At 35.1% G+C, this 14,901-nt stretch overlaps 2 protein-coding genes and 1 long non-coding RNA gene across 3 annotated transcripts; 1 reads left to right on the top strand and 2 right to left on the bottom strand.

Moving 5' to 3' along the window:
- The first annotated feature begins 2,394 nt into the window (after positions 1 to 2,394).
- LOC142177630 (uncharacterized) lies at positions 2,395 to 7,947 on the top strand. The gene is made up of 2 exons (XR_012706192.1): positions 2,395 to 3,239; positions 7,588 to 7,947. It is a non-coding gene; the product is annotated as an uncharacterized LOC142177630 (long non-coding RNA).
- Positions 7,948 to 8,212: 265 nt separating this feature from the next.
- LOC142177386 (protein neprosin-like) lies at positions 8,213 to 10,111 on the bottom strand. The gene is made up of 4 exons (XM_075245868.1): positions 10,037 to 10,111; positions 8,985 to 9,038; positions 8,724 to 8,864; positions 8,213 to 8,608 (listed from the first exon to the last, which is right to left on the bottom strand). The coding sequence occupies exons 1-4, from the start codon at positions 10,109 to 10,111 to the stop codon at positions 8,213 to 8,215; spliced, it is 666 nt and encodes a 221-aa protein (XP_075101969.1).
- A 2,514-nt stretch (positions 10,112 to 12,625) lies between these two features.
- LOC107824691 (uncharacterized) lies at positions 12,626 to 14,192 on the bottom strand. Its single transcript, XM_016651491.2, has 3 exons — positions 13,925 to 14,192; positions 13,322 to 13,489; positions 12,626 to 13,136 (listed from the first exon to the last, which is right to left on the bottom strand). Exons 1-3 carry the CDS (start codon positions 14,084 to 14,086, stop codon positions 13,062 to 13,064), a joined length of 405 nt encoding a protein of 134 aa, XP_016506977.2. The 5' UTR covers positions 14,087 to 14,192; the 3' UTR covers positions 12,626 to 13,061.
- Between the last annotated feature and the right edge of the window lie 709 nt (positions 14,193 to 14,901).

Below are 14,901 nucleotides of genomic sequence, written 5' to 3' on the forward strand. Positions count from 1 at the left end.
GGTCGATATGCCTTTCCGACCACAAAAATACCGTCCACACGTAAATGGTCGCATTTTGGTCGGTTTTTGGCCATTACCGACCAACATTGGTCGGTTTTTACCGGATTTCTAGTAGTGATATGTGGGTGAAGGGATTGCCTTTCAAAATTTCCTTCTTTATGTGGAAGCTATGGAAAGGAAGGCTACCTTTAGATGATGCAATACGGATGATGGGGTATTTTATGCCTTCAAGGTGTTGGTGTTGTGTGAATCCGGACGAAGAATCAGTAGCTCATGTATTTTTCAGATCATATGCAGCCAAAAAGGTGTGGGGTTACTTCCTTTCTCATGCAGGTTTATCTTTGGAGGGATTAAGCTTGCATCAAGCGATTGTAAAATGTTGGACAGCGGAGGTCATTCCAAGGCTCAAACCTATTTTCCTAGCATTGCCTTGCATTATTGTTTGGGAATTGTGGAAAAGGAGAAATAGAAACAAGCATGGTGATGCTGTGTCGATTAATAGAGTGGTGTATCAAATTAACACTACAATTCAGTCCCTAATCAAGGTAAGGAAAGCAGGTTTGATCAATGTTCCACATAGGTGGCCAGATATACTTCATATGATGGAGAGGTACATGCCTAAGTTGAAGATCAGTAAGGTGACCTGGGAACTCCCTATGGATGGATGAACTAAGAGCAATACGGATGGGGCTTCAAGGGGTAATCCTGACAGGAGTTCAATTGGTTTTTGTTTGAGGAATGAACTTGGTGACATTATATATGCGGTGGGGAAAGATATAGATGAGACTACAAATACTAAGGCAGAAGCAATTGCAATACATGAAGCATTGAGATACTGTTTGCAACATGATATGGCTCAAGTCTTGGTAGAAACAGGTTCGATGCTGCTCAAAAATGCTATCCAAGAAATCTGGAAGCCACCTTGGCTCTTCATGCTCAAGGTACCATTATAGTAAGGAACGTAATCGACCTAGCAATCATCTGTAAGATACAAGTTTTAAAGGATAGCCACAACCTCAGGATGCAAAAGCTGCCCAGTTGGACGTGGCAGTGGTTTTCAAATGGCTCTATGGAAGAAATACATTGTACCAAATGGAGCAGCTCAGCATGTTCTCCAAGTATGCTATACAAGGAAGACAACCTGGGAGGAATTTCATACTTTCATGCAAGGATTATGACAGAATTATGGACGCCAAAATGGACCTTCATCATGAACAATGAGTTTTGTGCAGTGTTGGACACAGGAAATAGCCACATTTGGACACTTTTGGCAACTCCAAAGGAGAGCAGCTGCTACATTCACATGAGGCATTCACAGGCAATGGACTTGAAACATGCAAAGGATGAGAATTACATCTTGATGTGCCACTATGACAAATGAATGTGCGCAAATGCAGAAAATGGCTACGCATGTAATAGGCTAGTTTTTATACATGTATTAGACTTTGATTTTCATATTCATATTAGATCACAGTGTACTATCAGTTTTGGGCCTCACAAGCCCAAATATGATAATAGAATTCATGTACTAGACATATCTTACATAGGCACCTCGCCTAGTGGCTTTATTTTATTTTATTTTTTTGATTTATTACTTTATTTTCTTGATTTATTATATATATAAAAACTAACCCTAGGCACCTCGCCTAGTGGCTTTGCTAAAATAAAGTGTCATATACTATAGGTGAAACTCCACTATATAATTTAAAATTTCATGATAGTGACTATTTGTCAACTACAGGGGCTAAAAAGTGGTTATTTGCGAATTTTATCCAATTTAAACAATGGCCTATTATGCAAATGCTCTGTTTATAGAGCTCGAGATTTCACAAGGTCAAGGCTTATTTCACTTGAATCTATCATTTGAAGTTGCATATACCATCTTCCTCCTCACCATTGACGAATCTGGCTACCTATATTTTGCACTTTACTTGCTCCTATATTTTGCACTTTACTTGCTTGTTCGAAAATGGAAAGGTATTCACATTGGGGGTTTTTATATGCGAAGGAACAGTAAGCACCTAATTTTTTATCATAATCGGATTTTTCACCACTTTTTAGTATGTAAATATTTGTTGAGTTTAATTTACATATTTTAGCTATTTGTTTTACCTTTTATAGATTTTTCTTAGAAAATTAAAACTCGCAAAAGATTCACATTTTTTAATTACTAGCTTTGTTTTAATTTGCAAAAGAAAAGAAATTTACAAAAATATGTTTTTCTTCTAATTTTGGTAAGACTAGCAATTTTATAACTTTTTTCTTAATAGTTTCTTATATTTTTCTAGTTTTTAGTTTTAGTGTAGTATCTTTAATTTTGATTATCTTTAATAAATATAAAAAAAAAAAAGGGGGAAAAAAAAAGAACCAATGCAAAAATGACACCTATTAAGATTTTTTCATATCTTTTGTAACAAACCCACATGCTGTCACTCAAAAACTCACATGCACATACACACTCTTATTTTCTTGGCCACCAATTAATCCGTATATCTACATGTATATATCTACACGTATATATCTTCCACTCACTCACACAATTAAAAACACACAAAAAAAAAGGAGTGACGAGAGAGGGAAGGGGCATCTGAAGAACAAAAATAACACAAAAGAAAACGAGAGAAAAACATAGAATGGCAAAAGGAAAAAAAAACTCTAGAGAAAGGAGAGAAGCACAGCTTTGGGTTTGGGGGTTTTCTTCTTTCATTTTTATTGTTATTGTTCTTCTTCATCATTCTTCTACACAACCATGAACATCACTTAAGATCCAGCTATATAAATCCACTTGAAAACTCCATTAAAATACCTCACAAGCTCCAAAAATCAGCTGTTATTTCCTCCATAATTTTAGCCAAAACGCAGCAGCAAAAATGCCCCGAAACAGCCGTGAATCCCAGCTCAAAACCATCCAAAAATGCCTGAAAATACATCCAAAACCAGCAGTATAGTCCAGCCATGAACCACCCTTAAACAGCCCCCAAACAATCCAAAATCTCAGCCCAAAAGATACGGCCAAAGTCAGCTTCAAACTAATCCAAAAATCTGCCGCGAAACACCATGAAAATCCTTCCAAAACGGCTATTAGTAACAAAACGGGGGTCTAAGGTTTCCTGTCGAAGTTCCGGTCGAAGGTGCGTAGTCAATTTGGTTCGAGTTGCTGTCCACTTTTGCTCTTTGGTGTTGTATTCAAAGGCTTTTCCCTTTTAATAAAAGTTCGGAAGAAAAATTTCTACTTAAAGGTCCATTACTCATCCTCCCTTTGCTATTTAGTGCTTAGATTATGTTGATATATGAATATTTTTAAGACCCAGTTATTTGCTTCGTTGACTTGGTACTTTGAGGCATGGATTGAATTAATTACATGAATTTTAGAATCATGTTTCAGTTTGATTAAGTACTCTAGAGTTATAATCATAATCTGTCATAGCTTGGTTTTCTAGCAATTGGTTGTGGGTTAAAGTTAACTCATTAAATTGTTGGGCCATGTGGTTTTAAATGTCACACAAACAAGGTTGGGCCGTAGGGTGTTAGAATTGCTTTGATTTTGTTTGTTGGGTTGTGGCGTAATCCTGAAGTGGAGATGAGATTTTGGCCCAATGAGTTTAGTTTGCCGGCCCAATAATTCTACTATTTCCATAAAAGCTGGCCCATTTTACCATAATAGATAAATGCCTCGTAGCTTCGAAACCATAAATACTTTAGTAGTTCATCTCGATAATAATTTATAGTGATCAATTAGTATACTTCATCCACAAAGTGATTTCCATAACCTTTGGCCTCACAATAATCTCAAATTACTTTAGGAAAATAATTCAAATGCGCTAGTTGCTTTAGGCACGATTAATAAATAAATCATCGTGATTATGGATACGGTTCTCTATCCCTCGAAAAAAGGAGATGTGACAGGGACTGAAACTGCTTTTACACGGTGGTTAATGGTGGACTGCCTTATACCTTACATGGAGACAACCTTCATTTTTGGTTTCTCAAAGAGCAAATTTTGAGCTCAACGGCCTCGATTAGGAGTGGCAAACTGGCGGGTCGGGTCGGATATGATTCGGGTCGAAAACGGGTAATGAAAAAACGGATAATTTATCCGACCCGATCCATATTTAATACGGATAAAAAAGAGTTAACCGGCGGATAATATGGGTAACCATTTTATCCGTGACTTCTTGAATATGATCATTTTGGGGAGAATTCCTAGTCTCCCAAAGTTGAGGAACCCCAAATTTGAGGCTATACAAATGTAAAAGTTAAACTCATTAGTTACTCATTGATTATCCATTTTCTAAATGGATAATATGGTTCTTATCCATATTTGACCCGTTTTTGAAAAGTTCATTATTCAACCCATTTTTTAATGAATAATATGGGTGATTAACTATTTTCTTTTAACCATTTTACCATCACTAGCCTGATCTTTCGTTATTTGATCAAAAGAAGTTAAAATTATACTGGATAGCAAGAACATTATACACGCTTACCATGTGTTTGAGGAACGTTCACTGTGAAAATCCAAAAGCTACGCATAAACTGGATAGCTACAGACTCTAGTTATGATGCTTGCCAAGAAACATAGGTTAGTACTCCTGGGACCATTTTGTCATTTGTTTGTCAATTTCTTCTTTTTATACTCCATTACTTTGTGTTGCATTCCAAAGACTTGATTAGTTTAATCATCTGGTCAAGTGGATTAAGGCTTAAGAAATAGATATATACAAACTTCCATATTTGCAAAGGAAAGAGAATAGCTGATAGAATCATCTTCACAAAGATTGACCCCTAATCTTATCAAGATAAATCACCTTTGCTCCAGCTAAGTCCAAGTTGAGAATTTATATAGCAAAATAATTGAACATGATAAAAAGAACTTTGCAAAGATATATCTTAATTACTACATAATACTATGTATATCCAGTCAAATCTCTTTATAACAGCCTCGTTTGTTCCGATACTTTTTGACTGCTATAGTGAAGTGTTGTTATAGAGGACATATATTATAACATAACATAAAAATCGGTTCCGAGAAAAAACTTGGCTTTTATAGGAATGATTGTTATATAGGAATACTGTTATATAGAGGTTTGACTGTATACCACCAGCTCCCCCGTATAAAACATAATGCGGGAACCTTTGGATCATCGACAAATACAAGTGTTTTCTCTACATAATTGTCTCTGGTTTATCATTTAAAGTTAGAAGTCCCCTGCAATAAGCATCATAGGTAGAGTGTATACAAGGAAAATCTAGGGAGCCCATTGGAGGTTCAGGTACACCTCGAGGACTGTATGCCACTACTCCCCCACTCAACATTATTAGTAAAGTTTCCCAATGTGGTGAAAACCTGAGGCCAAAAATTGACTTGTGACGATCCGGCCGGTCGTCTTGAGAGTTATAGTCCCGATCCCCTATTAACTGTTTCTCTCATATCTATTTCTGCTATTGTGACTTACCGGGAGGTTTTGGTTTTAGTTTTTGGAGTGTTTTGGGACACTTAGTCCCTAAATAGAGGTTTAAGCCTTAGGATTGGCACCGTAGTCGGAACTGTGTGAAGACGACGCTGGAATGGAATTCCGTCGATTTCGTTAATTTCGTTGTGTGATTTTGGGCTTAGGGGCGTGTCCGGATTGTGTTTTGGAAGTCCGTAGCTCATTTAGGCTTGAAATAGCAAAAGTCAAATTTTTGGAGTTTTGGACTGGAAGTGGAATTTGTTGATATCGGGGTCGGATTCTGATTCTGGAAGTTGGAATAGGTCCGTAGTATTGAATATGACTTGTGTGAAAAATTTGAGGTCAATCGGACGTGGTTTGGTTGGTTTCGACATCGGTTGTCGAATTTGAAAGTTTCAAGCTTCTTTAAGTTTCAATTGGGGGGTGATTTGTAATTTTAGCGTTGTTTGATGTGATTTGAGGGCTCGACTAAGTTCATATGGTGTTTTAGGATTGGTTGGTATGTTTGGTTGAGGTCCCGGGGGCTTCGGGTGTGTTTCGGGTGCTTAACGGATGAATTTTGGACTTAGGAAAATTGCTGAGTTTTTGCTGGTTCTGGTGTTCCGCACCTGCAGAGAGGAGACCGCAGGTGCGGGCTCGCACGTGTGGAGGAACAGGCGCAGATGCGGAATTTGGAGGCTTGACCAGGGGTCACAGGGGCGAGGAATTTTCGCATCTGCGATGCCCGCAGATGCACCCAAATGATTTGCAGGCGCGGAGGAAGACCGCATAAGCAGACAGTATTCCGCAGGCGTGCACGCACAGGTGCGGCCCCCACTTTCACAGATGCGGACCCAACCCTCTTAAGTGATTTCCGCACCTGCGAGGAATTTTCTGCAGATGCGGCGTCGCAGGTGCGACCTATGGCCCGCAGGTGCGAAGATCGCTGGGCAGAAAAGGGGCAGAATCGAGGGTTGAGGTTCATATTCACAAATTTGATTTTTGAGCTCGGGAGAAGGCGATTTCTTGAGGGATTTTCAGAGAAAGCTTTGGGGTAACGATTCCTAACTTGATTTTGATCATATTTCATTAATCTATTTTTGTTTTCTTCATTTAATTAAGGAATTTGAGTGAGAAAGTTAGGAGAATGGGGGAAAAGTTCCCCAACCGAATTTCTGAGTTTTGAGTGGGATTTAGACATCGGATTTGGATAATTTTGGTACGAGTGATCTCGTGAGTGAATGAGTGTTCATATTTGATAACTTTTACCCGATTCCGAGACGTGGGTCCGGGGATATTTTTTTGGGCGTTTTTCTAATTTCTTGCCTTAGCTTTGATTTCGTTAACTAGACTAGTTTCTTGTAGCTATTTTTATGTTATGTAATTAGTTTTGGCTAGATTTGAGCCATTTGGAGTCGGATATTCGTGGAAAGAGCATTGTGACAGATTGATTTGAGCTTGGTTCGAGGTAGATGGCTTGCCTAACCTTGTGCGGGGAAATTTCCCTTAGGATTTGGTACTGTTTGATATGTGAGCGTCGTGTACATGAGGTGACAAGTATGTACACAGGCTATTTGTTGTAAAACTCCATTTTTTTTACTAAGTCATAACTTGTTTTCTCCTTACTTGAAACACACCAGCATATGTAACTATCCTGTTTAGACTAGAATAGCACGCCTACTTGTTTAACTGCCTATTTGAACTCTGTGCAGCATGTTTAATGAAATTTCCTGCTTTCCTTGACTTGAACTTAGTCTAAACTATAGGATTTCTTGCTGTAATTATTATTTCGGTTGGTTACGCTGCATATTTATTTTGGGACTACAGAACGGTATTGCGGGAGATCCCCATGTACTGCATATTTACTTTGGAACTACGAAACGGTATTTCGGGAGATTCCCCTGTTTTGCATATTTATTTTGGGACTACGGAACGGTATTCCGGGAGATCCCCCTGCACATTTACGTTTGGGAATACGAGACGGTATCTCGGGAGATCCCCTGTAGTTATCACTGTGTTCTGAGCTGTTGTCTTTCATTGATTCTATTCCTGTTAGATTTCTGCATTTATTTTACTGCGATATTTCATTCTGTCTTATTTCATTATATTTATAACAGTAGGGCCCTGACCTGATCTCGTCAATACTCGTATGCAGATCCAGGTTCATCTGGTGTACTCACGCCCTTTCCTGCACATATTTTTTGTGTGCAGATCGAGGTTCATCTTACCAGCCTCATCACTAGTTGCAGCCGCTGCTTCTTATTGGAGATTTCAAGGTACATCTGCTCGCGCCCGCAGATCCTCGGAGTCCCCCTCTATCTCCCTATGTTCATTTTTTTCCCTCTTTCTGTAGAAATGATGTATAAAATAGTTAAGACTTCTTAGTAGCTTGTGACTTGCGAGTTTTCGGGTTTTGGGAAATATGTTTTTTTTTTCCGTACTTTCCAGAGGTGATAATTGTATATGCTGAGTGGCATTCAGTTGCTTATTAGATATAGTTACTGTTAGTAGTTAATGTTCGTGTTTTTATTTCATTTTCGCAAAGTGTTAGGCTTACCTAGTCGTAGAGATTAGGTGCCGTCATGACGGTTCACGGAGGGAGAAATTGGGTCGTGACATGACTTGTGTATAATTTTCTCCAGAGCAGTAACATTTTATATTACTTCACCAGTGTGGCACCTCACAATGTATTCTATTGCATGCGTACGACAAAGACTAAACCAAAATTACTAGATATCTAATTATTACATTCAGCCCAAAGCTTACACTACATAACTATTCTACAAAGGGGGCACATACTTTGTTTCAGGTCCACCGTAAAACATATAATGCGGAAACTGTCCAGGTCCCCAATTTGGTTCATCAATAACCCGGTACAAATAGTGACTATCAATAAATATGGGTGTGTTATTTGCATTTATCGTCACGCCTTTATCATCTAAAACTATAAGTCCCCTACAATAAGCATCAAGAGAAGGATCTGGATTATATTGATCAGGAAAAAAGCTAGAGCCCATTGCAGGATAAGGTGCACCTGGTGGAGTATATGTCACTCCTCCCCACTCAATATTCGTAGCAAAGTCGTTTGCTAATGCAGTGAAAATTCCTGGAGGCCAAAACCCAACTGCTGTCTGATTAGCTCCAATCAAAAGCCACCAATTTCCATTTGCTAGATCCTTTAGTTTTCAGAAGGAGATGTATGTTAGCATTTTTAAAACACTTCAAAAATCTAATCTAAAAAATTACTGAAAAAAACTTAATAAAGTAGACAAAAAGATACATAAATCTTACACGATCAATGTACATAACAAACTCCCACTGTTGCTCGTCCCCTCGGTGAGTAATATGTTCGAATTCAGAATCAAGATATATGTCACTGTTTACTATTACAAAACCAGGACATAGTGTGTTGAAGCAATGCACATTTCCAGCCTAGAAAACATTTAAAAATTCATGAACCATTATCTATTGAGGTAAACAGCTAAATTGAAAATACTATTTTCATCAACACAAAGATAGAAATCATTTAATAAAGTACCCAAGAAAACTTACTTGGAAATGTATAAAAAACATAGTATGATTATTCCCATATAATGCTGGATCCACCTAAAACAAGAAATAGAGCTGTTATAACTATTGAGTGAAAGTTCAATGACGGAAATCCCAGAGGCATAAAATTCAATCCCCATCCCATCCTCCCGTTCCATTTCCGTTTTCTGTATCTGTCCTCTAAAATTTTAAAATTATTGCAAGTAAGAAAATAATTAAATTATTAATAAATAAGGGGTTAAACGTACTCTCCAACCAACTTGCATACTATCCGGTCCTTTTTGTATCTTCAATCGGCACGCACTATTTTGTTGACCTTCAACATAAGGATTACATATACTAGCTACCATTCCAGCTCCCGCAAATTTGTTGTTTGGATCCTTTGGAGTATGAACTATTGCACGCTGAATGTAAAAGATAAAACTTTTCCTTCACTTATTACATTGATTATCAAAGTTAACTTTATGTTTATTCACTTGAAATCTTAAGTGGAGCTGATAGGAAGTGGTCAAATGATAAATCCATAACACAAAAAATGAAAAAAAAAAGACATCCAATTCAATTTTATGTAATCCCCCATCCCGTCTGTGAGCAAAAATTCCGTAAACTTTAATATTGGTTGTACTATTCAACATCATGCTATCGAAATTAAATAACTTATGAATACATAAAAATTTTGTAGAATAAAATGGTTGCTAAATAATAAAAAATGTTTCATCTGTCTAGTACTTTACCATATCTGACTTTCAAAATGAATATATATAGGCTTTTGTCAAAGGAGTTATTGTGCCTTACTTTTCTAATAACAAATTTGTGAACAAGTCAAAAATTGTAATTTAGAAATTTCACGATTTTCAACTACAACGTAAAATACGAAAAAAGTATGGTAAATATTAAGTTGTAAATATTCAGTTTACCAACATTTAACTTGAATGTTAAAATTCATCATGGATATTATGAGATAGAAGTGTATTGTATTTTTTATACAAAGTCGTATTAGCATAAAACAAGAATCATTAAAGAACTTATTAAAGAAATATCCCAAAAATGCATACATTAATTGTTTTGACAGCTGGTTTGTTCAAAAGTTTAAGTTGCTTCTCTAACGCTAGTTCCTCTAGTTTGGACATTTCTCCTTAACTCCGTCAAAACTCAGAAGAAAATAGAGTACCAGCGAAGTTTGTAGTGCATTTCTTTGATGAATCAACATATTCTAAATTCTAAAAAGAATTATTGGCAACTGCTGAATACATGTATATATGACAAACTAATATTAAGGAACCAAAATTAAAACAAAGATATAATCATGTTTCACTGCATGCTTGCAAATATTATCATTTTTAGTATATGAGGATAATATACTATCACTACACTGTAAGTAAATGGACTCTACTGATATTCTAAAGTTAGAAGAAAATACCCAGAAAAATGGTTATTTATAAAGAACAAAAAAAAAGAAGCGTCAAATAGTCACCTTCAAATCTTGCATGAAGCTATGAATTTATATATGTGTTTTTGTGTATTGGCGATGAACTCTTCTATGAATTTATAGAGAAATAATGAGATTTCCAAATGGTAAGTGTGAATCCTAAAAAGGAAAGGAGCTTATTTTGTGGAATCTGTTTACATTAACATTTCTTAATTGGATTTTGATCAAATTAAAATTAAGTAACGGATATGAAGGGAGAGGAGAAGGAAAGAAGGGAGACTTCTTCTTTTAACGCGCTATTTTCTTACTTAGTTTAAATATATTCATATCTTCCTCTTAATGACATACTAGTATTTCCTTATTAGTTTTCTATTCTTTATTTCCTTTTATCTTAATGTCCTCATTTATGTATTTGACTACAATTAAATGACAACTTTAGTTTTAAACTGTTGATATATAGTGAGTAGAATAAATTTAAGGGAGAAACTGGTAAGGAAGAAATTATGCAAGACAATTCATTGCCAAGAATCCTTAAAAGTACGTTTCTGAATTTCAAGCTAAAAGAATCGACTTGATTCCACAATAATCAAACTAAAAAGAAAAGAGAAAACTCCAAATGGAAAATCACTTGTAGCTAGCTTAAGATTTGAGATGAACGTTATGAGTAACAGCAAAGATCGATACACATATAATTAAGAAAATTAAAGATTTATTTCTTTTGTTACTTTTCAAATCTTTTTTGAGTTGTAGAGACCCTAACAAGTAAGGCGTTCAACTGAACCCATAACTTTTGATGCGGAGCATAAAGTTATGTGTAAAAATTTACTAAAATTGCAATAAATAATATATGTAAACCCATAGCTTTAAAAATATGATGGGTTTGATATTAGAAATCTTAAAGGTTGAATCAATAGAGTTTAAATCCTGGATTCGCCTGTGATAATAACAAGATCTAGGGGACTTGGCATATAGCGTCCACTTTGTTTGTGAATCAAAATCAGAACAAATTGCAGATGGGCTCCCAATAGAGAATAATAATCTTGGAGATAGCATGTCCTTGTTTATATGAATTATTTGCTCTGTATGACAAGCCATACTTTATTATTATTTTTTAATTTCCGTTAGCTGAATGGGTTGAATTTTTCTTTTTAAAAGTAATTGGATGAGTCCTTTTTTTTTTTTTTTTGAGAAAAATTAGTACGGAGTAGTGTGGGACAGAATTTAAAACAATGGCCTAAAGAAGCCAGTCCTGTTTACATAGTTCAATAATTGAAAAATAGCCATTATCATGAAGTTTCAAATTCTATAGGTGAAGCTCCTCGACAATATCCTAGATTTAAAAAATGGCCTTTTATGCAAATGCTGTGCTTATACAGCTTGAGATTTCACTAGGCCAAGGCTCATTTCACTTAGAATCAGTTGCTTGTAGTTCAATTTGAATTCCTTCAATTTCTCTCTTAAATCTATCATTTGAACTCGCATATACCATCTTCCTCCTCACCCTCCACGAATCTGGAGGCCTACTCCATAATTATATATGCTCTATTTTGCACATTTCTTGTTGGAAAATAGGAAAGTGGTCACAGACTCACAATAGTGGTTTTTTAATGTGAAGGGACTGAATCAGTGTTTACATGGAGACAACCTTCATTTTTAAGAGTAATTTTCTTGAGCTCAACAGCCTCGATCTTTGAGTATTTGATCAAATAAAGTTACCAGCATAAACTGGATAGCAAGAACATTAAAGATGCTTACCATGTGTTTGAGGTTGGTAAATATCCGCAGTAAACTGAAGCTTGCCAAGAAACATAGGTAAGTTCTCCTGGGACCCTTTTGCCATTTGTTTGTCTTTCTACTTTATATACTCCATTGCTTTGTGTTGCATTCCAAAGACTTGATTGAGAGGTTGGAAGAAGGTGATTTTATCAATTGCAATATAATTGAAAATGATAAAAAGAACTAGGAAAAGATATGTCTTAATTACCTACTAGTACATAATACTATGTAAATATACCACCAACTCCCCCATAAAAACATAATGCGGAAAACTTTTCAGGTCCCCAATATGGTTCATCAATTAACCGGTATAATTTTGGATCATCAACAAATATATGTGTTTTCTCCGCATCTGTCGTCTCACCTTTATCATTTAAAACTATAAATAGAGTCTATAATAGGAAAATGGCTGAATGCCAAAATGGTTGAATGCCAAATCAAGAGGTATCTCAGCGTTTACTTTACAGTATGTAGAACGCTGCATAACCTATTCCGCAGTCAACATTACAGCAGGTAAAGCTCAAATAGTGCCGTTCTTCTGCTTTAAAATTTCTGTAAATTTAGTTTACTTTTCATTATGGGAAGTAACTAACTATTATGGTTCGTTTACTTCATTCTAAGGCCTACTAGAGTAAGATTGAACAAATTGATCCCTTTGTTATTGTGCGTCCATTTAGAACTTTTATATTTCTCTACACTCACTTAATGCATGCATTTTTTAAATACGCCAATAATATTACCGATCAGTTCTAAAGATTCTCTACACTCCTTTTTTTCTTAAAGAAATTAGTGTTGCCTCGATTGTTCACTAGGTCTACCACCAAATTTGGTGAGTACAGTTGGTTGAATCCATGATAACTATAGCAAAAGTGAAATTATTGTATACTTTTTCTTGCAAGAAGAGACAAAGGTACCAAGTATCCTCCTGTTGTCTCAAGAATGTTATTTGTCTGCACAAAACAGTAAAAAAACGTGTCAAATTTATACATGAAATATTTTCTATAATTTAGGAAGTGTTAACCTATTATATTGTGTATAAATTTGTGTAACATTATCTTATATCTACCTAATTGTTTCTTTTGTCCAGAAATGAGTAATCAAGAAAATTGTAAATTGGTGTAATATATTATCTCACATCTTCTGGCCGTGGCATACGTCTTTGTCTAATAAGATCATCTTTGGTAACTCTTTTGATAGGAACGGTTCCAGAAGGACAACCTCCATTCTCTAACAATATCCTTGAAGATATATCAACAGTTGGGGCACTTGGAATTTGCTTTATCGTTGATAAAGTGGGTTTCATCTGTCAATTCAAAACTCTATTAACAACATTACATCCATATAAAGTTAAATACACAAAAATAAAGTGTAAATACATGCCTCGGGATGAAAATTATGATTCTTCAAGGATGGATGATCAAATGCAAGTTGTTTGTAAAAATTCACACAATCGTATGTATCCCCCCATTCACTCCGTAAGCAAAAATTTCATAAGCTTTAATCTTAGTTACACTAGTCAACATCATCCCTATCGAAATGTAACTTGTGTATACATAAAAATGTTGTAGAATAAAATGGTTGGCAAATAATCACGATTTTCAACTACATAAAATACGAAAAAATATGACAAATTCAGTTTACCAGAATTTAACTTTATTGTTAAACATCATCATGGATATTTTTTAAAATCACAACGATCAATGAAGAATTATTAATCCGAATATCCTAAACTACATACCTTAATTGTTTTGACCGCTGGTTTGTTCAAAAGTTTAAATTGCTTCTCCAAAGCTAGTTCCTCTAGTTTGGACAACTTCATTTCTCCTTGAACTCCATCATAACTCAGAAGAAAATATAGTAGCAGCAAAATTTGTAGAACATTTCTTTGATGAATCAACATACTCTGAATTCATTAAAAAAACATTGTTGGCGACTGCTGAATTCCTGTATATACGGCAAACTAATAAGTATTAAGTAACCAAAATTAAAACAAAGATATAATCACATTTCATTGCATGCTTGCAAATATTTTTCATTTTTAGTAAATTAGGATAATATACTATCACTACACTGTAAAATGTAAATACATGAACTCTACTAAAATTCTAAAGTTAGAAGAAAATATCCAGAAAAATGGTTATTTAAAAAGAACAAAAAAGAAGTGTCAGATAGTCACCTTCAAATCTTGCACGAAGCTTGGTGATGAATTCTTCTATGAATTTATAGAGAAATGATGAGATTTCCAAATGTTAAGTTTGGACCATAAAAAGAAAGGTGCTTGTTTTGTGGAATCTGTTTGCATTAACATTTAATAATTGGATTTTGGTCAAATTAAAATTAAGTAACGGATATGACAGAAGAGAAGAAGGAAAGAAGGGAGATTTTTTTTTTTAAACGTTATTTTCTTACTTAGACTATATATATTCAGATCTTCCTCTTAATGTACATACTAGTATTTCCTAATTTGTTTTCTTTGCTGATTCTTTATTTCCTTTTATTGTCAATGTCCTCTTTTATGTATTAATGACTACATTTAAATGTCAACTTTAAATATAATATGTTGATATATAGTGGTAGTGGAATACATTTAAGGGAGAAACAGATAAGGAAGAAATTATACTAGACATTCCATTAACAGAAATCCTTCTAAAAAATAAGGTTCTGAATTTCAAACTGAAAAAATCGATTCGATTCCTTTATAATTAAACTAAAAAA

This window comes from Nicotiana tabacum, chromosome 23 (genome assembly GCF_000715075.1).
Source record: "Nicotiana tabacum cultivar K326 chromosome 23, ASM71507v2, whole genome shotgun sequence".
NCBI classification, from domain to species: Eukaryota; Viridiplantae; Streptophyta; class Magnoliopsida; order Solanales; family Solanaceae; genus Nicotiana; species Nicotiana tabacum.